This window comes from Panthera leo, chromosome B4 (assembly GCF_018350215.1).
Source record: "Panthera leo isolate Ple1 chromosome B4, P.leo_Ple1_pat1.1, whole genome shotgun sequence".
Classification (NCBI taxonomy): Eukaryota; Metazoa; Chordata; class Mammalia; order Carnivora; family Felidae; genus Panthera; species Panthera leo.
Genome location: NC_056685.1, coordinates 23,651,415 through 23,675,142, shown reverse-complemented (window position 1 = coordinate 23,675,142; position 23,728 = coordinate 23,651,415). Strand labels below are relative to the sequence as shown.

The 23,728-nt window shown below is 39.1% G+C and overlaps 2 protein-coding genes across 8 annotated transcripts in view; one reads left to right on the top strand and one right to left on the bottom strand.

The window, feature by feature from the left end:
• Positions 1-5,122, bottom strand: part of MYO3A (myosin IIIA) — a 241,940-nt gene extending 236,818 nt beyond the window's left edge. For all 7 annotated transcript variants that reach the window (XM_042945148.1, XM_042945151.1, XM_042945153.1 and 4 more), the window contains exon 1: positions 4,999-5,122. The gene's annotated coding sequence lies outside the window, so the exon portion shown is untranslated. The remainder of the gene's footprint in view (positions 1-4,998) is intronic.
• Positions 4,962-5,612, top strand: LOC122225315 (translation initiation factor IF-2-like). The gene has a single exon (XM_042948261.1). It carries the CDS (start codon positions 4,962-4,964, stop codon positions 5,610-5,612), a length of 651 nt encoding a protein of 216 aa, XP_042804195.1.
• Positions 5,613-23,728: the final 18,116 nt, after the last annotated feature.

Genomic DNA, 23,728 nt, shown 5'->3' with positions numbered 1-23,728 from the left:
GTCTGGTAAGGGCCCACTGTCTAGACAACTGTCGATTTGCAGCAACCTCACATGGTGGGGCAGATGAGCCAGCTCTCTGGGGTCTCCTTTACAAGGACACTGCTCCCATTTGTGAGGCTCTTCCTTTATGACCTAATCACCTCCAAAGTCCCCACCTTCCCAACACCCTCACCATTGTGGTCAGGATCCCCACATAGGAATTCAGGGAGGATACAAACATTCAGACCATAGTATCATCTTAAATTCTCTGTTGAACTACCCAGTATTAACCATTTTCCTGACTGATTCTAACACACATCCAATCCATTTGAAAAAGAAAGAATAAAAACAATGGATAAAAGGCAACAGGTAATGGCTGAGAGTTTTCCTAAAGAGGTGAAAGGTGTGAACACTCAAATTTAGGAAGCTCAAGTAGAATAGATAAGAAATTCACAGTTAGATACATATCAAAATAAAACCATGGAACACCAAAGACAAAGAGAAACTCTTAAAACCAATCAAATAGAAAAGATGCATTACATGTAGAAGAAAACAATCGGAATGACTGCTGATATTTCAATAGAAAACAGTAGTATGATATATTCAAAAAATATATATATATTCAAATGAAAGAAAATAACTATTAATCTAAAAGAAACAAAAGTACCCATAAAAGTATCTTTCAATACCAAAGGCAATAAAAAGATATTTTCCACGAAAAACATTGGGGTTCAACAACGATGACCCCTGAGAAAAAGCATGTTTATAGGATACCTTTCAAGAATGATAATGATCCACAAGAAAAGTCTAAATTGCCAAAAACAACAAAGAAATTGTCACGCATGTGTGTAAATCTAAACCAGCACTGACTGTAAGACACATAATAGACAATAATGAATAATTAAAAGTGTAGTAACAGGATTTAAATGTTCCTAAATTCCTTACACGGTTAAAGAGATGGTCAGAAATAATAACTTTAGGCTTTTAGGGTAAATATGAAACACTAGAACCTCAAGATACCATATATAAAGAGAACAGCAGATGGCTTTACTCAGAACCAAGCAATATGTTAATACATTGATTCTTACTTTAAAAAACACTCATCATATATTTTGGCAGAGCATTTTTGGAGGATCCTTCCCTTTGTGCACCCACTTTTGCTAAGCTGTGCTTCTGCTGCTTCAACTCCCATCATACAAAGTTTAAGTTAGATTCAAAAGGAGCTCCTGCCTATGAAGGAAGAGGCACACTGGACGGTCAACAGGTCAGCTGTGTAGGTCGTTTATCTTCACACAACAGCCAGAATGATTTCAACACAGAAACCAGATCACATTATCTTTCTGCTAAAAATCCTTCAAAATCCACACTCTAACTATGTTCTCCAGACCCTGGATGATCTGGCTGTTTCTGACGCCCCTAAACTGACCCTAAGTTCTTCTTCGCCTCTTCCTGTGTCTTCACCCTCCACTGGCTTCTGACAGGTCTGAGAACACTAAACTCTTTTCTGCTGCAGGATCTCCTGTTGTCTTTGCCTAGCTGCTTCCTCAAACCTTCCACACGGCTGGTTTGACCTTCTCTCATACACAGACCATCAGGATCACATGCAGTTACTCCACCCAGAAATGAACTACCCCTGCTTTGAATTTATTCTATAGATTATTCTCCTAGCATGATTCTGAAAGTAATAAAGCATTCCTGGTTAAAAGAAGCCCACAGAAAAGTGAGTTTGCCATATAAAACGACCTCACACAGACAACAGGATGAATCACCAAACAGGTTTTAGGTATCTCTTTTCTCACAAAACTTTAAAACACACTCACAGAAATCTCTGGTCTAGCTTACTGCAGAATAGAAGAACTGGACACATACCCCTTTCAGCTTTCCAAAAACATAGGAAACAAAGTATGGTTTAAAACAGACCTTGTCTAGTTATATGTATGGTTTGTTTTGAATGAGCCATAATCAATGTTTTGTTCCCTTCATTTGCTTAAAGATGTTTTGTAGGGAGAGAAAACAAGGTCTACTTTTGTACTTCCATACATGTATTCTTTCCACTACTCATTTTCCTAGTTGGTAATTATGGGGATAAAAGTACTTGCTTAGAATAAATGCTAGAACCAAAGCAAAGGCTTTCATTTCCTAGAAAATTTCTCCATATTTTAAAAGTGGCATTAGTGGGGTGCCTGCGTGGCTCAGTCAGTTGAGCATCAGGCTCTTGATTTCAGCTCAAGTCATGATCCCAGGGTCGTGGGATCGAGCCCCACATCAGCATGGAGCCTACTTAAGATTCTTTCTCTCTCTCTCTCCCTCTGACCTTCTCCCCTACTTGCTCTCTCTCTCTCTCTCTCTGAAAAAAAAAAATGGCATTAGTGAGAACCCGAAACAACTTTAAGTCATCAGAACACTATTCTAAGCTTTAGTACAAATCCATAAGCTTCAATGTCCACAGCTATAAAACGGAATGATAATGCATGTCTGAACCAATTCTCAGAGTTGCTTAAGTACCAAGTGAGTTTTATGAAGAAATGCTTCATAAATTGTAATACAGGATTACTCTCCTCCTTAAGGATGAAAGTTGGGTTAGAGTTTGGGCTACACAATTTACCCATTCGAATTAGTAAGGGATATTTTCTGAGTCAGAAATCACAACCTGAAACGTCTGCAGGGACAAAGGAGGTGAAATACATGAGTGAAGCTGGTCTGGACGAAGTAAAAGCAGGGAGTGGAGGCCTTGTGGCAAAGTAGAGAGTGCACATGCCCCATTCAGAGTGGGCAACCACATCTGCTTTGAGCTGCTTACAGGTGCAAACTCCACCTTGCCGGGCCCTATTGTTTTTCAGGAAAAGCTAGGACTCTGGGAATGTATGTAAAATTTACTAATTTTAAAATATTGGTAAATAGTTTCAAAGTATTCAGTCATTTTAAATTGATGAGCTGACCCAAACAAACATATCCAAAGACGAAATTCAGCTTTTATGTTATCTCCTTATGACTTCCACATGAGTTTTTGTGGGTTTTGTCACAAAGAGATGGCCAATAGACATAAGTCTAACCACATGGTGTAATCATCCTCAGACCTCAGGAAAAATGGACAATAACAGTGGCTAGCATTTTTCTGACTGTTTGCTATATGCCAGGTGCCCACTGTAGTTACAGTTTTATATGCATTATGTCATTTAACACTCACAAAAAGCATTTCAGAAAGGCATTGCTGTAATCCACATTTTCAGAAAAGAGGACTGAGGGTTAGAAAGAGTTTTTAAAGTCATAATGCTGGTAAATGGTAGAGTCAAGAAAAAGACCAAGTCAAAGGCCATGGTAGAAGTTTGGTGTTCAAGGACAGATGACCTCAATTCAGAAGACTAATTTCCCCAATTTGAGGTTCTTGATTCCCTATGTGTCCCCAGTGTGGTAAGGGGTCTTCTGTGAATTATTTTGAAAGTCTAATGGAAACCTTCTATTTACCCTGTAATGGATGACTGAGTTTGTTTCCCATTACCAAGGAAAGGGAGTTTGCTTTGTTAGATACAATCTTTCAAATTACAGATCTAGGGGAGAGACTAATGAAGGGATCTTTGTCTATAAAAATGAAGAAAGAAGAAAGAAGGAAGAAGAAGAAGGAAGAAAGGAGAAGGGAGAAGGAAGAAGGAAGAAGGAAGGAAGGAAGGAGAAGAGGAAAAGTTGGAACCAAATAGTTTAGAGCATGGACATTGCAGAAGTTATTAAAATGATACATTTTTACATCAAAACTTTATATAATCCCCATTCATATAAAGTAGATTTGTATTTACAAATATTTATTCATTCACCAAACTATTAGTAGCAACTCATGGACCTTCAAATACTTTGGATTTGACAGATAAAAGCTATTTTTCAAATATATTCACCAAAAAAACGTAGGCTGTAAACATACAGTTGAAAAAGGATGTCCAAGCCAATGCTATCCCCTTTGGCCATGTGGCCAAACTCTCCGCAAATAGATATGCCAAGCTGGTATTAAAGACCACCAAGCTGAATCTTTCACTTTGCACTTTTTTTTCTCCTCACCAATAACAATCAAAAAGGACTAAGGCAAATGAGAGCAATTTTTCACATGCTAGACATCATACCAATAAATTCACAAAAAACAAGTTACCATTGAAATCTTACACATCTCTAAATTTTCCCACTTGAAAACAATGATCTTTTATAATGTAACAAAAATCAATATGGCATGAATAACATGGACCCTGATTTATTTGTCAAAACTTGGAACTCAGGCTCCAGCAAATCCAGAGAACTTGTCGACTTGATCACCTACCTTTAGAAAAGCCTGAAAGTAACGAATAATAAAGCTCAGGTACAAGACACAAAGTGGCCAGGCTACAGCTGTGATCCTGGGCCTGTGACACGCAACAACAGAGTCATGGTGTTTGTTACAGGGATAAGCATCCAGGATCTGGGGAAAGTAATTAGACGTTGAACTTACAAACATTTGGGTAGAATGACAGGACTATAATTTTCCCCTCAGTTTTCGCATTTTTACAACTAACACGGAGCAATAAGGCACCTCCTTTCTTGTATTGACCTAAACCAAATCTAAAGTCACTGGGTCGATGTGAATTCTAAAAGAAATTTAAGAGGCTTTAAGAGCACCTACAATCACCAAGAAAATAGCAGAAAAAAGGAAACCCATGAGGATTCTTTGGATTTTCAAAAATCTCTCTTTTTAAATTTTAGCACCATTACAAAGGCTATTTCAAGGCTTACATCCAATTACCATCTTAGTACTAATAAATTATCACTTAAATTTTTTTTTGTTGTTGTTTTAAATTGTCTTAGGGAAATTTTAGCAAGGTGCAGATAGAAACTACTGGAGAACAGAACAGAGTTGTTAGTGAGCAAGTTGAAATGACATCATTTCTGGAAGGATTCCCCTATTTCTCAACAGCAATCACAAGGCTCTGGTCTGCACTTTCTCTCTCCTTAGAAAACTTTTCCAGATGCGTGTAGAGTTGCAGGGACCCCGGCCCCACAGACCTGCTTCTAGAGAAGTCATCCCCGAGCAACAGCTCCCTGCGGCCGACCCAACGCGGCGCCGCCACAAGTTCTCCCCGGGGCCGCGGGGACGAGGCGCGACCTCCCCTCGGGTTCTCCCCGCACGTTCTCCACACGCCCCCTCCGCGCTCCAGCTTAAATACTCCCGGCCGGCTCGGGGCGGGCACGGGCGCCGTGACCTCGCACTCTCCGCGCCCGGGAGCGCCCCACACACCACTGGTGGCCGGGAAGCGGCACCGCCCCCGGCACCGCCCCCAGCGCCGCGGGGGCCCCGCCCCCTCCCAGGGCTCCAAGCAGCACCCGCGCAGCCCCGACCGCTACCTGGGCCGGAAGCGGGCGCCTCCTTCCTCCCCTCCCCCGGGCGTGGGAACGTGCTTCGTCTTCACCGTGTGCCCGCCACCTGCGCCGCGGCTCCTCGCAGGGCCTTGTGCGGCCGAAGGGAGCTGCGGGGGGGGCTTCCCGAGACTCGGCGCGCGCCTCCCTCGCCTGGTGCCGAGGCGTGGAGGAAGTGGACAGAGCGCCCACCTTGGGTTGCCCGGATCCCTGGAACCGCTCAGACAGTCCCAGTGTCCTGGAGCAAATTCACTTCATTTTAAGGCTTGGTGTTCCTCCCCCCGCACCCCCCCCCCCGCACCCCCTAGCCCCGAGAACTTCCCCCCCGCCTACGTGGGGCTCATGCCACCCGCAGGGCCCGGGCTGAAAATAAGCATCAGTTTTAGATCAAGAGGGAAAGTGACTAATGAAGTTGCCCCCCGGATACCAATTCACTTTGGCGGTTTGAGGAACTGGGGGCTTAGGCTGCAAGAGATCTGGAACCTCTGCTTCAGGTCCTGCCCTCTTGGTCCTGGAAGTCCTGACTGAGGTCACTGAGTGGGTCCATCCTGACCAGATTTCACCTGAACAGCCTCAAGGGACATTTTGCGCATAGTTCTGCCTTCCTCCCCTTCAACAGGTGCACAGTCAAAATGTCCTTTGATTTTGTTAATAATCTAAATGGGCCTGATTTTCATGATGATATCTAAATGAGAAGAATTCTAGAAGAGAACAGAAGTTATCTAGTCCTAATCAATGAATGTGTCTTAAAAAACATGATCACTTGAATAGATGCCAAAAAAGCAATCAGCATATTCAAGATCCTTCTTCAGAAGATATCTTTGAAATCTAGAAATTGAACGGTGGGGTTCCATCTGATACACGAGGATATCGGAATATTGAGAATATTATATCAATACCAACTTGTAAACAGACTCAAAATTTCAAGTTACTTCTTTAAAAAACAGCATACCAAATATATTATTTAACATAACAGTAAGCAACCCACTTGCCACATACAAAATAAAATAGGCGAACAATAACCGATTAAACTACAATGGGAAAATGGATCCCATGCACAATAGCAACAAAGAACATAAAATAACCAGGAATGATAAAAAAATGTAGGAAATCTGAAAAAGAAAATTGCAGGACTACTGAGAAATTATTTATAAAACATTTTATTAACTGGGGAGACATAGGATATCCTTAAGTGAGAAGAAAAGATTTTAAATGCATAATTACTGCCTCCCTAAAAGACAACAATATCTTGAATTCATCTGAGAACCTACATAAACTGGAAAAGCTAAGACTAGTGGTTCTCAGACTGTGGTCTTGGGGCAGATGAGGTTCAAGGGGTTCAAAAAATCAAAATTGCTTTCCTGATGATATTAAGACTATTTTTCACTCCTTTTTTGGTATCCACTCTTTCACTAGTATACACTGAAATATAGTATATTCCAGTGGCTACATCCAACGTATTATTACAAGAGATTTAATGCAAAAGCAGGTATCTTCTATCATGCCAGACATTAAACAAGTTTGCAAGAATGTAAAAGAATGCCATTTCTACCACTAAATTCCTTTTGTTTTGGAAACTATAGTTATTTTTCATTTAAAAACGTTATGTTAACAAATAATTTACTAGTGTTTTTAAATTTTTAAATAAATACATTTAAAATTTTTCAGCTTAATTTCTTTTCTTTCTTTTTTTTTTTTTTTTTAATAGGATTCACTCCCAGCATGGTGCCCAACTCTGGGCATGAACTAACCCCCCTGAGATCAAGACCTGAACTGAGATCAAGAGTCGAACGCTTAGCCAACTGAACCACCCAGGTTAATGTCTAATGTGGTAATTATCCGTAGATATAATACATTACAAAAACTCTATGGTGTCTTCAAATGATTTTTAAGAATGTAAAAGAGGGTCCAGGACCAAGAAGTTTGAGAACCTTTTGATAATAATGAAAAAAATTAGTAAACTATAATAATTAAGAGTATGGCACTAACACGGGAATAAAACAAAATGTACAATCCAGTCAGCCTAAGACCATTAAGGACAAAACCTGTGGTCTCCTTGTCAAGTTTACTGGATCCTTGAAACAATGGAGATTGCCGCAAAGGAACCATGAAGGCCAGGTGCTTTCTTAATCTTTGTTTTGGGCCCTTTGGCCAGTTACCTCCTTACTATACAGTTTCTGGGCTCTGAGGACATTTACATATGCATACTGCTAGTTCAAACACATCACAACTATTATTTTTATTTCATCTATCCAGGCAGATAGAGTCGGAGATTTGACTTATATGTTTGTAAAATATTCCACATTTTAACATCTCATTGGTGATACCTATTTGATTTTTCCTTATGAATTTTGAACTTATTGCTTTGCATTACATTGTGGGGAGGGAGGAGCTGTATAATATCACTGTAATTTAACTGAAACATGCACTGAGTAAAGTGTATTCAAGCTACTTCAAAAAGCACCTACTGTATAGGCTTTCTTTTCCTCTTACTCTTTATGTTTCAGTAATACAATGAATACAAAGGAAGAACACGTCTCACTTGCTTAATGATGATTTTTGTTGGTGGTCATTTTTTTTTACCCGATCTAAATTCATTCAGTATCAGATATTTCCAATGAAGCTTGTGAACTGGCAAGATAACATTTGAAATAATCACCACCAAAATAAAAATGTTTGCTTTGGATTCTTAATGGGAAACAAAACTATAGTTTAAAAACAGTTTCACTTTAGGGCACCTGGGTGGCTCAGTTGGTTAACTGTCTGACTTCAGCCCAGGTCATGATCTTGCAGTTCAGGAGTTCAAGCCCTGCATCTGACTCTGTGCTGACAACTCAGAGCCTGGAGCCTGCCTCAGATTCTGTGTCTCCCTCTCTCTCTGCCCCTGCCCTAATTGCACTCTTTCTCTCTCTCTAAAAAAAAGTAATAAACATTAAAAAAATTAAAAAATATTTTCACTTTAGAGGGTATGTTTTCCAAGAAAATTTAATGAAGATAATCAATAAAGATAAGCACTTTATAATACAAACTACTTTTTTTTGGTGGTAGGGAAGAAGTACAAGAATTGAGGACGTGAAGTAGGGCTTAAAATCTTTTTAGAAAGTAAAGTATTTGACATTTTTCCTTCAAAATATTTATAGCTAACGTGGCTTTTTAAAAATTTTAAATGTGTTGAGGTATTTCTTGGTTTTGTTTTTTGTTTTTGTTTGTTTTTTAAACCTTCTCTGGATTGTTGCAGACTGTTTAAAATTATGCGTTTTTCCTTAGGGGGCATTTGGGTTTGAGAGTAGAGGGTTGTGATGGGAGGGAATTTAAGAGAAATTTCAACATAATTTACTTCAACCCCCTATTTTATAAAATAGGACCTTTGGGTTCAATTCACTTGCCTGAGGTCACACATCGAGTTGGTAGCATCCCCAAGGGTGTTGGGCAAGAATGTTCTGGCGAGAATGTCTGTGCTCTGTGCTGACAGCTCAGAGCCTGAAGCCTGCTTCAGATTCTGTGTCTCCCTCTCTCTCTGCCCCTTTCCCACTCATGCTCTGTTTCTCCCTCAAAAAAGTTTTTAAAAAATTAAAAGAAAGTGTGATAAGCACTTGAAATAAAGGAAGAGGCACAAGAAGGGACTGAGAGCTGGAAGCTAACCCACAGTGATTCTGAGATTGTGCAAAACAATGGACATCAGGACACAAGGTGACATTTGCCCTGAAGGCAATCTCTGTTCCTGAACTGCCATTCCTAGTGTTTGTTTCCTGAGTTTCACAGGTCAAAGTGTATACATGCCCATTTTAACCAGTTTCATTCATATACACATAGATAGGATCTTGGGGGAGGAGAGATGTAAAACTCATTGTAACTTCTGCTAGCTGACTGGAACTGCCCTTAGGCTGAATGATTTAGGAAGTCCTTTGAGAATTAGTCCTGTAGTTGAAGACCTTTTATTTCCTGGAGTTGGTTGATTAGGAAGAGATAATAAACCAGCCATTGGATTCTCTGATCCAACAGTAATCCTGTGGATATTTTTTTAGTGGGGTGGGGAGACTCTTTTTTGTTTTTCGTCCAGCTCTATTGAGATATAATTGACATATAACATTGTATAAGTTTAAGAAGTCCAAGTATTGATTTGATACATTTATATATTGCAAAATGATTACCACCATAGCATTAGCTAACACTTCCATCTTGCCATATAATTACCTTTTTTTTTTTTTTTTTTTTTTTTTTTTTTTTGTGGTGAGAACATTTAAGATTTACTATCTTGGCAACTGTTATGTATATAATACAGTATCATTAGCCATCATCATCATGCTGTACATAGAAATTCCAGAACTTATTCATCTTTTAATTGGAAGTTTGTACCCTTTGACCAACATTGCCCCATTTCCCCTATCCCCTAGTCCCTGGCAACCACCATTCTCCTCTCTACTTCTAGGAATTTAGTTTTTTTAGATTCTGCATATGAGCGATATCATATATATGTTATTCTCTGTCTGACTTTCACTTAGCATGAAGCCCTCAAGATTCATCCAAGTTGTCACAAATGGTAAGATTGCCTTCTTTTTCATGGTTGAATAACATTCCACTGGATATATATATATATACTATATCTTTACTATATCTTCCTTATCCGATCATCTGCTGACAGACATTTGGGTTGAATATTCTTAGTTTATCAGCATGATGAGATTGTTACCACTCAGGAAACTTAAGAGTGAATCCAGTAATCCAGTAAAGTGGTTCTATGGATGCTCCTGGGTAGATACACACACCACAAGGTGGTAATGATGGATGGAGGGTCCAAGTAGAATCAATTTTGGAAGGAAATGACTTAAAAAACATAGAATCGAGTTCCTGTTTTCCACTCAGTTACCAGATATTGTAGAAACCTCATGCCTAACTTTTAAAATTATGGAACTAACAAACATTCTCTCACTTTGTATGGTCAGATACTGGGATGTGAGGAATTTTCAGGTCAAAACGCATGTGTGTTACTATCTCCTGTTGGCATTGTAATATAGAAGGTAACCTCTGGGAGATCTTGAACATATTTAGGCAAAAGCAGGCAAACATTACAGATGTTACAAGTGTAGAGAATCCTTAGGGATAGGTATGCCAGGGAATAAGAATAAGAAAGAGTAAATAGAATGAAAACATCCTCGAGTCATTAAATTGCCAATTTATGAAGGTGCTTCAAAAATGCTCTCTATTCTACAACACCCAGCATATTTTAGTTCTCCAGACCCTTCCACACCATTACATTTTAACAGAGTTTATTTCACTTACTTTGGTTTATCTTTCCCATACAAAACTCAACTCTTATTTTACATTAGCAGTAAAAAGGAAAGATAGGATTCATCACACACATTTAATTTAATTTATTGTCAGTTGACCTCTTGGCTCCATGACTTACTAGCTATGTACAATTACAGTATATATTTGCATTTAGTGCATTATTTAAAGTTTCTGTGGCTCACTGTACTCATCTAGAAAATGGTGAAAAATAAGAATGTTATTTATATCATAGAGCTGTTTTAAGGATTAAATGATGCTATCACTATAATAGCCTAGCACAGTAAGTAGCATATAATACATAATTAACATATATGAGCTCTAATTGTTACTGTTGTCATCATTATTATAATTATCACCATCTCACAGGATTTCAGGGTTCTTATTACAAAATTATTTTCTTCGTATTCCAATATGCCAACCATTTGAATCAAGAAATTTCGATTAAAAAAAAAAGAAACTTGGATAATTTTGTGCAGAGTGGCCTTTATAATCTAATGGGAAGAAAGTGGCCTTTATCATCAAGATTCGCTCCATTACTAGACTCATGAATTTTGTACAATTCTTTTAATTTCTGTGAGCATTGTTTTTCTCATTTATATGACAAGATAGATATTATTAATGCCTTGACAGAGATGTGTACACTCAAGTTCAGAGATGTTAAGGACTAAAATGTCCTTAAACATTAGATGTTATTTCCTTTCAGGAAAGTCCTAATACTAAAACTATGTGTTTCTTCAAACAGAGGTAGCCAAAGTCAAAACTAATAGAGATTTTTTCCCTCCAGAAATACCACTTAAAAATCAAATGTTCCCTGCTTCTTTCCTGCCCAGTATTAAGTATTCTGCAGAAATCTAATTAAGATGTGTCCATAGCTTCTGAGAACCTACTACTTTATGTTAATCATATTCTTTCATTGAGTGAGGATCCTGAATTGTGAAAATGAATCCTATCTTCCTTCAGGTAGGTGATCAAATGTACCAAAATAAAAAGACACACACAGCAATTGCCCTGTTCCTTTTCAGGGCTAACATACCCAGGAGTCTGGTTCTGTCACTGAAGAGACAGCTTCATACTCAAATTCTCACAGAGGAGGACAGAGCACTGTCACTTACCTGCATCACATTTCCTTTGACTCATGAAAACTGCAGGGCAGGCTGGAGCCCCAGAAGAACAGCCCCAGAGTTTAAGCCAGATGCACTCGTTCTAATGAGGAATCATACAAGCAATTCATGGGTGGATCATAGAACAAATGGAAGCAACCATTCCCACGCAACAGTTGCATTTCTTCCATGTTTATAGGTTAGTTCATTATTGCTAAAACTTCCTTGGTTGGCAGAGACCTTCAAAAATACTGCAATCTGGGGGGCAGTAAGAACAAGAGCAGAGGAGGGATGGAAAAATTGACAGAAAGAAAAATTGTGCATATCCCAAACAAGCCTCGGTCAACACAATGGGAAGGGCGTGGAGGGATTACATAAGTGCCATTTAATGACCGTGAACTAGAGTTTTTAGGCAAACATGGTTGGGGTGGACTTTTCCTGATTAGCAATATAATTAGCCTTCCCTTTGATTATAGTAATTAATAGGCCAAAGGTTCAGGATGTGTACAGTTTGTTCTCTGTTGTAAGCAACACCAACAAAAATTCCAATGTGAATCCTGTTCTGAGAGTCCCTGGAGCTGAAATGAAGGCAGACCCTTATCTTCTACTTTACAAACTCATTTCTGATTTCAAAACTGTAAAATTCTTGATCGTGTAATGAATTCGAGGCTGGGAAGCATCAAATGATGGGGTGATGCAAGTTGTCCTGGTGGTGTTAAATTATACATTTGCTTAAAGCTGAGGTAAAGTAATCCCACAGAGTTTGTTAAAATATTTACATTGCTGATTAGTGTAATGGGAGCAGTTGATTCTGTACAAGATAGCTTTGAAAAGCAAAGCAAATGTTAAAAAAAAAATAAAAAGAAAGAACAAGATCCACTTTTGGAAATAAATTTTAAAATGTTTTCAGACTCAACACATTTTCCCCCAAGTCCACCAAATATGTAGTCTTTATACCTCTGGGTGCTCAGTCTTTGATGCTTAAAAACATATGCAGAGATATCTTTCAGGCAGAGCAAATGAGAGCAAATAATTTGAGTCCCTTGCTGGGGGTGGCTCTCCCCATTGGTGGAGACAGTGACACTGGATGAGCAGGCGATGCCCAAAAGATGTGGTGCCCACAAGAAGTTGATACCTAAGTGTACATCTGATGCTACAAAGCCACAAAATCCCCACTATTTTCAAAAAAAAAAAAAGAATAGGATCACCATCTTCACTTTCATGTATATCTGTGACCCTCTTTTTTGATTGTGATCCTCAATGTATAATTAATTTTCATTGCAATGAATTTATCTATAACAGGAAACAAACATATTGAGAACTGACTGTGCCATATGCCCGTGAGGCCCCTTTGCATACATCGTTGGCTATAATCCTCACAAGACCCTGACTGGAAAGAAATGTCAATTTCCCATTTCACAGAAGAGTAAAGTAAGGCTAAGAGAGCTTAAGTAACTAACCCACAGTACTACCCTTTATAAGTGGTGGTCTCGGGTAGTGAGAAGCAAGTTTATATGCAGCTGAGCTTTATAAAGTATGGGACATGTGCCAGCTTTTTCATTTTAAAACTTGCCTAAAATAATAAATTCTAGTGACATCTCTTTGCTTTTTAGATGCTTTGTTTACAGGCGAGTGTTCAAATGAGAAATGGCAGACTTTGATGTGTGTGCCACATTGGTTGACTGCCTCTAAAAAAATTCTGGCAAACTACACATAACGTAATGTTTGCCATTTTAGTTATTTTTAAGTGTACATTTCAGTGGCATTAAGTACATGCGCACTGTTGTGCAACCATCACCACCATCCATCCACAAAACTCTTTTCATCTTGTAAAACTGAAATTGTGTACCCATTAATAGTAATTACCATCTGCCATTCCTCCTGGCCCCTGGCACCACAAGAAGCAATAGTTCTCAGTGCTCCCTCCTCTGTTCTACTTCGTGTCTCTTGAATTGAGTATCTCAGGCACCTCCTGTAAGTGGAACCATATGGTATTTGTCCTTTTGTGACTGTCTTATTTCATTGAGAAGAAAGTCTTCAAGGTTCATCCATGTTATAGCTTGTGTCAGAATTTCCTTCCTTTTCAAGACTAAATAATAATCCACTGTGTATTTATACTGCATTTTGTTCATCTGTTCATCCATCCATGGACACTTGGGTTGCTTTAACCTTTTGGATCTTATGAATAATGCTGCTATGAACACGGATGTACCAACATCTCTTCTGTCTCTGCTTTCAAGCCTTTTGGGTATATACCCAAGAGTGAGATTGCCAGATCCAATTATAATTCTATTTTTAACTTTTTGAGGAACTACCATACTATTTTCCATAGAGGCTGTACCATTTTACATTCCCACCAACAGTGCACAAGGTTTACAATTTCTTCACATCCTCTCCAACATTTCTTATGGTGCTTTTTTGATAGAGGCCATTTTCATGGATGGAAGTTGAGATTGCCGTTTAATGCATAGGGTTGCTTCTGCATAGAAACATAGGACACTTCATAGATATCCCAAAATATCCTCTGCATTTACTAATAACTGAATGTGAAATTCTTTGCAGTGTGTGAATCCTTCAAGGCTCTCAGTAGAATGGATATCAGTTATTAATAATTAATAGCATTTGTGTAATTGTTTTCATATACATTTAATCCTTACAACATTTCTGTGAGATCAGTATTATTATTATGAGGAAACTGAGGTCTAGATTATTCAAGAGTTTGGAGACTCAAACTCAGATCCTCTGGCTCCAAATCCTGGATATCCCATACTGCTGGAGGCTGGAGGCACTTGGGAAGGGTATTAAAAGAGGAAGTCGTTATCACTGACTAAAAATTATTGGACTGATGAGTAGAGAGCAGGACCTGAGGGAGTCTGGGACTTCATACTGCTTAGTTTGATGGTAGGGTTGCAGTAAAACTAAATTCAAGTGAAGGATCCTAGGATCTGAAGTGAGGGAGCTTTCAAAAGAGAAGAATATTGAAGTGAAAACTTCAAAAAACAAATGTAATAATAACCCGTTTCACTCTTTTGCAGAGGGAGGGCTTTACCTTCTTGGGGATTTGCTACTGACACACCTTGGTACACTGGGCAACACTGTTTCTCTCCCTCTCAATTTTCCTCTGAAAAACAGAGATCACTATCTTCCTTACAGGAAAACCCAAACCATTTGATTCTGTACTGTTTTCTAAGCTTCTCAGAGAAAAATGCTCACACTATTTTATTTACTTGATTTAACTCCAAAAAAAAAGAGACAAAGATAATTAAACATTCTTTCTGTGTTTAACACAGAACTTGATTATTTATGTATTTATGTATTTATTTATTTATTTATTTATTTGAGAGAGAGCTTGAGCAGGGGAGAGGGATGGAGAGAGAAAAAGAGAGAGTCATAAGCAGGCTCCATGACCAGTGTAGAGCCCAACACAAGGACTGATCCCACGACCATGAGATCATGACCTAAGCCAAAATCAAGAGTTGGATGCTTAACCAACTGAACCACCCACACACTCCCAGAACTTGAATATTTAAAACAAAATGCTGTATATGAAAGTGTTAAACTGCCTTTCAGAAATTGTTGTATTATAGTTCCAAAATTACTATGAACACCATTCATTTAAAAAATAACCTTTAGTAATGTTTGACACTGTAATAATGCAATTTTACAAATTGCTTCAAGGGGCATCTGTCAGTTGAGTGATGGACTCTTTATCTCAGCTCAGATCATGATCTCACAGTTATTGGGACTGAGCCCCACGTTGGGCTCTGCACTGACAGCTCAGAGCCTGCTTGGGATTCTCTCTCTGCCTTTCTCCTTTGCTCACGTGCCCTGTTTCTCTCTCAAAATAAATAAATAAACTTTAAAAAAATTGTTTCGAGATCAGTGTTTCTAGGTAAATTGGGAAATAAGGAATAAAAAGATCAGACATTATGGGGCACCTGGGTGGCTCAGTCGGTTAAGCATCCAACTCTTGATCTCAGCTGGGTTCATGATGTCGCGGTTTGTGGGTTTGAGCCCAGTATCGGGCTCTGCACTTGCAACCTGGAGTCTGCTTGGAATTCTCTCTCCCTCTCTCTGCCCCTACCCAACTCATGCTCTCTCTCTCTCAAAATGAATAAATAAACTTAAAAAAAAAAAAGATCAGACATTATGACCCCATTCATTTGTTCATTATCTAACCAACTGACACTAAGAACTTTAGAATATGGACAACCATTTAGTAATCTATCGACTTTATTACTTAAATAATTTGGAACAACGGAACAGTAATATGCTGAATTCAGAAATGAGACAAAATTAGAAACATGAATAAACAGAAAAAATATAGGGAAGGATGTGGGAATAAGCTTTAGAATGGTCTAGCATAACTAGGCATCTCTAATAAAAATCATTTTCTAATAGTACCTTACCCATTTCAAAGTATTACCTAGTTACAATGAAGTGTGCCAGTGATCATTGTAATTCACACATTTCAAAACTAAACAACCAGAATTATGCTCTATCTGCAGGGATATAGCACATCACCAGTGAGATTATACACATTTATTCCAAAAAAAAGATTGTGATTTAGGCAACATAAACTATCAAGAATGGAATCCTACTTTAAAATCTTTAAATAAAAATAGTACATATATCTTTTGGTGAGTGTGGTATGGAAAACTGTTTCCATGGCTCGTTATACTTACCTAGAAGAGTGCCTCCCCAACAAATGTTACTCGACTCTCTGGCTCATGGAGGGAGATCTAATTTCTAGAACAGTCTTGGAAATTAGGATATAAACTTTGATCATCCCTAAGGAATTGACTCTGGTTAATGGCGATCCTGGAGAGTTTGATATCTCTAAAAGTTACCCTAAAATAACAAAGTTTGATTACAATGCTTCTGCAAAGCATAGGTCAGGAAAAGCCCTAGAATACCAGACCAGGGATTACTTTGCAACTGTCCTTACTGAGTATCTCTAAAATTGCACACATATGTACACAAATATAGATAAACTCAAAGATCTTGTTTATAAAATGAATATCATAGTGTGTATGTAATCATACATACATATACTGGGGTGATTCCTATTTCATTCAAGATCACAAACATTTTATTATTTATTTATTTATTTTTAATGTTTATTTATCTTTGAGAGAGAGAGACAGAGCCAGGGAAGGGCAGAGAGAGAGGGAGACACAGAATGTGAAGCAGGCTCCAGGCTCTGAGCTGTCAGCACAGAGCCCAATGTGGGGCCCAAACTTGTGAATCATGAGATTATCACCTGAGCTGAAGTTTAACTGACTGAGCCACCCTGGTGCCCCAGCAATTCTTTATATGTTCTGAATATAACATACCTTGTGACACAATTCTGCCAAAAGTTTGTTCATGTCCTTTCCCATTTTCCTACATGTCCTCTTGTCATCTTGTTACTTTATAACAATTCTTTATATATTTTGGATATATACCTAATGTCGATTACATGTGTTGTAATTTCTTCTTCCAATTGTGCACTTTTTTCCTACTTCCTTTATAAACTCTTTACATAAATTAGAAATTATAATTTTAATTTTTCTGATAATGAATTACTATTTTTGTATCTTGCTTAAGAAGTCCTTCTCCATATCAGTCGTAAGGATATTGTCCTACATGATCTAACAGTTTTATAATTTTAGAATTCACATTTAGAACTAATTATCATGTATGATTTGAAAAGAGTCCAATTTCTTTTTCTTTTTCTTTTTTTTTTTTTCATTTTGATGAAAATTCTCTCAGGCCAGCTTTTTTAATAGTCCATTTTTTTTCCCTACTGATTTTAAAATGTCATAAATAAAGTTTCTAAATAAACAGATTTTTTTTTCTAGGTTACTTATTCTATTCCATTGGTTTATTTTTTACTTATGTGCCTATGCTATTGGATAACTTTGAAGGAGCCTACTTGGGTATAAATCCTGGCTTCTCTATTTACTGTTTGTATGGCCTTTGGGTACTTAATCACAGTCATTGCTTTGGTTGGTTAATGTATAAAACTGTAATAAGACCCCACTTCACCTCTCAGTCATTGCTGAGTTGTTTTCCATTTCTGACTTTAAGGTTTCAGGTCTTTCTTGTTCTTTTAACTAACTGCCTGTTCCTCTTGGGTTCTAGTTTCATCGTGCTGCGTCTCCTGAGCCTGGTGCCTAGGAAGATTCTGAGAAGTTGTCAAATAGCCCTTGCTATTCTGGGATCCCATTAAGCTCTTAATATCTGTACTGGTTAGAAGGATATAAGTCTGCCTGTGTCCCCAAATCTCTGTGGTATTTCTGTTCTCCAACTTCTCTTCAGGCTCTTTATTTTTCTCTCTTCATGTCAATGAGCATCAAACACCTTAGCTAATGCCATAGTTAGGAAAATATCACCAGATAAAAGAAATTCTAGGAATAAATCAATTTTTAAATATAATTTCAAATATATTATTCTGCTAAATAACTAATAATACAGGTTCAGAAAGATCTTATTAACATTTCAAAATTATTATTCTATTACATTTGTCTACATTTATTTTTTTTGTTTTTTTTTTTACATTTATTTATTTTTGAGAAACAGAGTGAGACAAAACGTGAGCAGGGGAGGGGCAGAGAGAGAAGGAGACACAGAATCTGAAGCAGGCTCCAGGCTCTGAGCAAGCGGTCAGCACAGAGCCTGATGTGGGGCTCGAACCCACAAACTGTGAGATCATGACCTGAGCCGAAGTCGGACGCTCAACCGACCGAGCCACACAGGTGCCCCGCATCTGTCTACATTTAAATACAAGTGGACAAAATGCTTTATTTTCTAACTATTTTGAAGACATGGGAATTTCTATACTTCTCTGTCTGTTAAAAAAAAAAAAACAACACAGTTTCCAAAATTCCCTGTAAAAGTGCTCTCCACATATTCACTTACCAAACTTGGCCTTTAAACAAAAGTTAACTTGAACTTTCAAATGAAAGGAGCACAGGGGTGCCTGGGTGGCTGTCAATTGAGTGTCTGACTTTGGCTCAAGTCATGATCTCATGGCTCGTGGGTTCAAGCCCCTCCATCAGGCTCTGTGCTGACAGCTCAGAGCCTGAAGCCTGCTTTAGATTCTGTGTCTCCCTCTCTTTCTGCCCCTCCTCCGCTCACACTCTGTCTCAGTCTCTGTCTCTCTCTCTTAAAAACAAATAAACATTTTAAAAGAATTTAAATGAAAAGAGTGTTATTATTTTTGGGCAAAAGGTTTTCATCTGAAAAGACAAGTTTAGATTAATTACTCTATATTATTCATTGGTATAGCTAATGAATTTGTAGAACACTTAGATATTTTTTTTTTTTAGATATTTTCTTAGGTAGAGGTTATAATTTAATTTGATCAAAACGAATTCCTAGAAGTTCTTAATTATTAAGGCTTGTTAAATTGTACATAACAAAAGATACACTCTGAGAAGAGATGAATCTGTGCCTCTTCCATATCTTTCGGAAAAACTGTCTTTTCCTTTTTCCTGTGCTGATTTGCCAGCTTTTAGTTCTGAGGCATGATAGATATTCATTTGTACCCCACGACTGAGGATTTTGTGAAATTATTGATACAACCTGTCTTGATTTGATTTCGCATCAGCAGACCCCTTCTTTGCGAACTATAAGGTAATTGCATAATGATTTTTAATGCTTAAAAAGTTGAAAAGTGATTTCTTTCCAAGAATCTCAACTGTTTGAGAAGTACTCATTTACCTATCAAGCAGTCTTAACTATAGTCAGAATACATCCCTTGTAGGCACTAGATTTTTCTTTTTAAAAAAAAAATTTTTTTTAACGTTTATTTATTTTTGAGACAGAGAGAGACAGAGCATGAACGGGGGAGGGTCAGAGAGAGAGGGAGACACAGAATCTGAAACAGGGTCCAGGCTCTGAGTGGTCAGCACAGAGCCTGACGCGGGGCTCGAACTCACGGACCGCGAGATCATGACCTAAGCCGAAGTCGGACGCTCAACCGACTGAGCCACCCAGGCGCCCCGGCACTAGATTTTTCTAGGCAGTTTGAATGCTTATAGTTACGCTGTTATTGACCATGACGATAATTTAAATATACATGTTCATGGGTATTAAGGGAGTTAGGGTCTGACTGTAATTTCTGTCTCTTATTCTCTGTGTGGTGGTTCCCAACAGTAGTTTGTTTTTCATCTGTGTTGTGCTGGTGGGGTCTGCCTGATGCACACCACTTTGGAGTTAGTCTAGGATTTGGCCAGTGGTTTATACCATACTTCAGTCCTTGAACTTTTGCTGTTGTCCTTTGGGTGTGTTCAGCACATGCGCAGCTCAGGAATAAATCCAGGACTTACGAGTTCATACACTGAATAAGAGATCACCTTCTCTAGAGTTGCTCTCTCTGAGGTAACCCACGCACTTTCTGGCCCGGGACCCTCTCTTCCTCTGGGCAGAGTGAGGTTTTCTCTCTTTTCTCTCAGGGTTTTAAATGTCAGAGTTGCTGCCACAGCAAACGGTTCCCCAGCTGGGGCTGGCCTCAGGACAGGGCTGGGAGGTAAAAGGAAGAGGAGGGGTCCTGCCACGGTCACTCGGAGGGACCTTCCCCTGGTGCTCTGACTAGAACTAGGGTGTTTCTCTCTGAGTTTTGGCAGCACGTTTCTGCCAACTGGGCTGCCCAAGGTCAAGGCTGGACTTCCAAGGAGGGAAAAACAAACTGGGATTCTCATTCCTGTTGCAGATCATTATTTAGATTTTTCCTGCGGTCCCAATGAGTCGGCTTACTCCATCTAGGCTGACACCAGATGTTCTGGATCTTTAAGAATACATGTGGAGACTGACCACACGAAATAGGAAATTGAGCCAAGGCTCAGCTGTGTACACCCAGGGCAGCTGGGCTGGTGATGGGGCTCCTTCTCTATGCTAATTACATAAAAATTGAAAAGCCACATGGAAGGAAATAAGAAACAACTGGAGGCAGGGCGGCGTGTAGTCTGTTTAGTTCCATCTTAAGGGAAGCTCTGAGGAGGAATTTGGGACAGATTGATGACATGGACAGATTGATGCCCTGAGGGAAAGAATTAGAGCTTCTAGGAGCCCCTGGAGGTTGCCTCTCCCCACTGCCTTTGGATCATGTCAGTGTAAGCAACAAATCAGAGGTATGCATATTCATATCCTGTTCCATTTGTCAGCACAGCTGCTAGAAGGAAGCTGATCTGGGAAAAGGTGGCTGTCCCGCCCCCTTCTGCTGCCCTGGGTGGTTTGTCTTGGAGATAAGCCCCAGGCCCTGTGCAGCCTATATCTGCTTCCTGCCTCCAGGGTGGGGCCTTCCACAGAGGAGACTGGAACGGGAATTTGATGTCGATTACAGTCTAAGTCTGTTTATATATAAAATTGGCCTTTAAATTTTTAAAAATTTTTATATTTTGAGATAAAATTCCAATTACAGTCTTATTTGTTTATTGGTTGCTACCTTGCTTGCTGTTATCATTTACCGTGAAATTTTGTTCCTAATTTTTACATTTTTTCATGTTTATTTCTTTGTTTTCGGAGAGAGTACGCATGCCAGCAGGGGAGGGGCAGAAAGAGAGGGAGACAGAGAATCCAAAGCAGGCTCCCTGCTGTCAAGCACGCAGAGCCCCATGGGGCTCCTCTCATGAACCGTGAGCTCCTGACCTGAGATGAAAGCAGGAGTCAGTCACTTAACCGACTGAGCCACCCAGGCGCCCCTCAAAGTGAATTAAACCTGAAAGTCTTTTTGGCAGTATCTGTTATCCTCAGTCCTAACTGATTACCATGTACCAAGCACCATCCGAGGTATTTTGTATAAATTGTCTCCTTTATACAAAAATGCTGATTCAAAGGGGCACGTGCACCCGAATATTCATAGCAGCCCTATTGACAAAAGCCAAGGTAAGGAAAGAGCCCAAATGTCCATCAACTGATGAATGGATAAAGAAGATGTGGTATGTATACCCAATGGAATATTACTCTGTGATCAAAAAGAATGAAATCTTGCCATTTGTAACAATGTGGGTGGAACTGGAGTGCATTATGCTAAGCGAAATGCAGCAGTCAGTGAAAGACAAATATAATTTCACTCATATGTGGAATTTAAGAAACAAAACATGTACATGGGTGAAGGGAAGCAAAAAGAATATGAAAATAGAGAGGGAGGCAAACCATAAGAGACTCTTAAATACAGAGAACAAACTGAGGGTTGCTGGCAGTGTATTGGCGGGGGGGCGCGGGTGGTGAACTAAGTAGGTGATGGACATTAAGGAGGTTACTTGTTGGGATGAGTACTGGGTGTTATATGTAAGTGATGAATCACTAATTTCCATTCCTGGAATCATTATTATACTACAATCCATGTTAACTAACTTGGATTTAAAATTAAAATAAAATGGTAGAAACAAATAAATAAAATAAGTTGTCTCCTTTACATCTCAAAACAATATTTAAAGCTCAGAGTTTGCAATTTGTAAAAAAGCCAAACTGAGATTCAAACCCAGAAGTATTTGTTTAAACCTTGTGTTTCCTTTCAATGTCAAGGATAATAGACCGTTGTTTACTTTTACTCTATTTGTCTTCCACAACCTCTAGTGTTCAAACATATTTACATCTTACTACAACTTTAGCTTTTATCATAAAGAGAAAATGGAGCCACTTGTTTTTGGAAACAATCTGCAATTGTTTGGAATGTCAGGAAGCTTGGCTTGGCCACTGCCAGACTTAAATTCCTTAGGGTACCCAAGAGGTTTTGCTTTTACAAAGCCACCACCACCAATCCCTGTCATATATCAAAGGGTCACCGTGATCTTTGACATCTGGTCAATAGCCTGGACATTTAGCTCATAACCGGGCTGGATATGTAGCTCAGAGCCTGGCTGTGCAGCCTTCCCAGGAAAGGAGAGTGGGGTCACCTCTTCCACTGCGGCCAGTTCCTCTGCTGGGAAAAATCTCATGGATAATATCACAAGAGTGACTCTCCTTTGGAACTACACAGAAGCCACAGCAGTGCGGCCTGTAGTGGAAAGACATGGTAGTTAGAAATGATGTGATCCTTGTCCCATCGAAGATGGGAAAGTTACCATAGGTAACTGAAACTGCAGAAAGCAAAAGCACAGATAAGGGGGAAAGCTACCGTCTTTGCATAACTTATATTTGAGGAATCTGCAAATTGTGCTTATACTCTCACGTCGCCCTAGCAATAAGCATCACACATTGAAAAAGGAGAATTAGAAGCAAGGGATGTGAGCTTAGAGGAATAATAGTGGAATTCAGAGGTAGAAAATTCAGTTGAATAATTTAGGATTTTTTTCCTATTAATTTTATGGTTTTCAGCCATCCGTTTGTTATTTGCACTCACATGTGAAGACCCAATGATAGATTGTAGATTTTAAAGCCACAAAGTGGCTGCGAGCTTCCTGCCTCTGGTGCTTTCTCAAGTTTACATTTCTTTATATCCTGTAGCTCTGCCTTTGGCTCTGGTGTTTAACTTTGATCCAGTGCAGGGTTACTATTCACAGTCGTTAGTACACTGCAGAGAGAATAGCATCAGAGAAACCCAGATCGCAACAGGCCTTGGGCAGCTGGCCCCTGAGGAGGCCCTCTGAGGAGGCCCTCTGAGGGATCTCCTCCAGCAGGTAATGTACCTCTGGGTGGGATGAAGGCACCATGAAAATGTCAAGGATCATTACTTCCACATCAATAGCAGAATTAACTCTTTTCTACCTATCCTCTTGCTTTCCATTTTCCCTAAGTCTTTATGAAAACTGGGTGTGTATGCCCTTCTCCAGATGGAAAACATAGCCAGCAAACAAAGAACCCCAATCCACCTTAGCTGTAACCTCTTGTCTTACTAACAGCACTTGAGCTTTACATCCAAGTAAAAAGAAAATATCACTCATTTCCCAGAAGAGTTTATTTAGTAAAGTTGTTTCCAGCTGGAAGATGATCTAAATAACTTACTTGAAGGATGAGGTGATGGCAAACTCTTGAATAATTTGCAAGATAATTCTCTCTCTGGT

What these genes read in the sequence shown, in the direction of transcription:
- LOC122225315 (XM_042948261.1), top strand. Translation starts at nt 4,962, where the DNA reads ATGCGTGTAGAGTTGCAGGGACCCCGGCCCCACAGACCTGCTTCTAGA.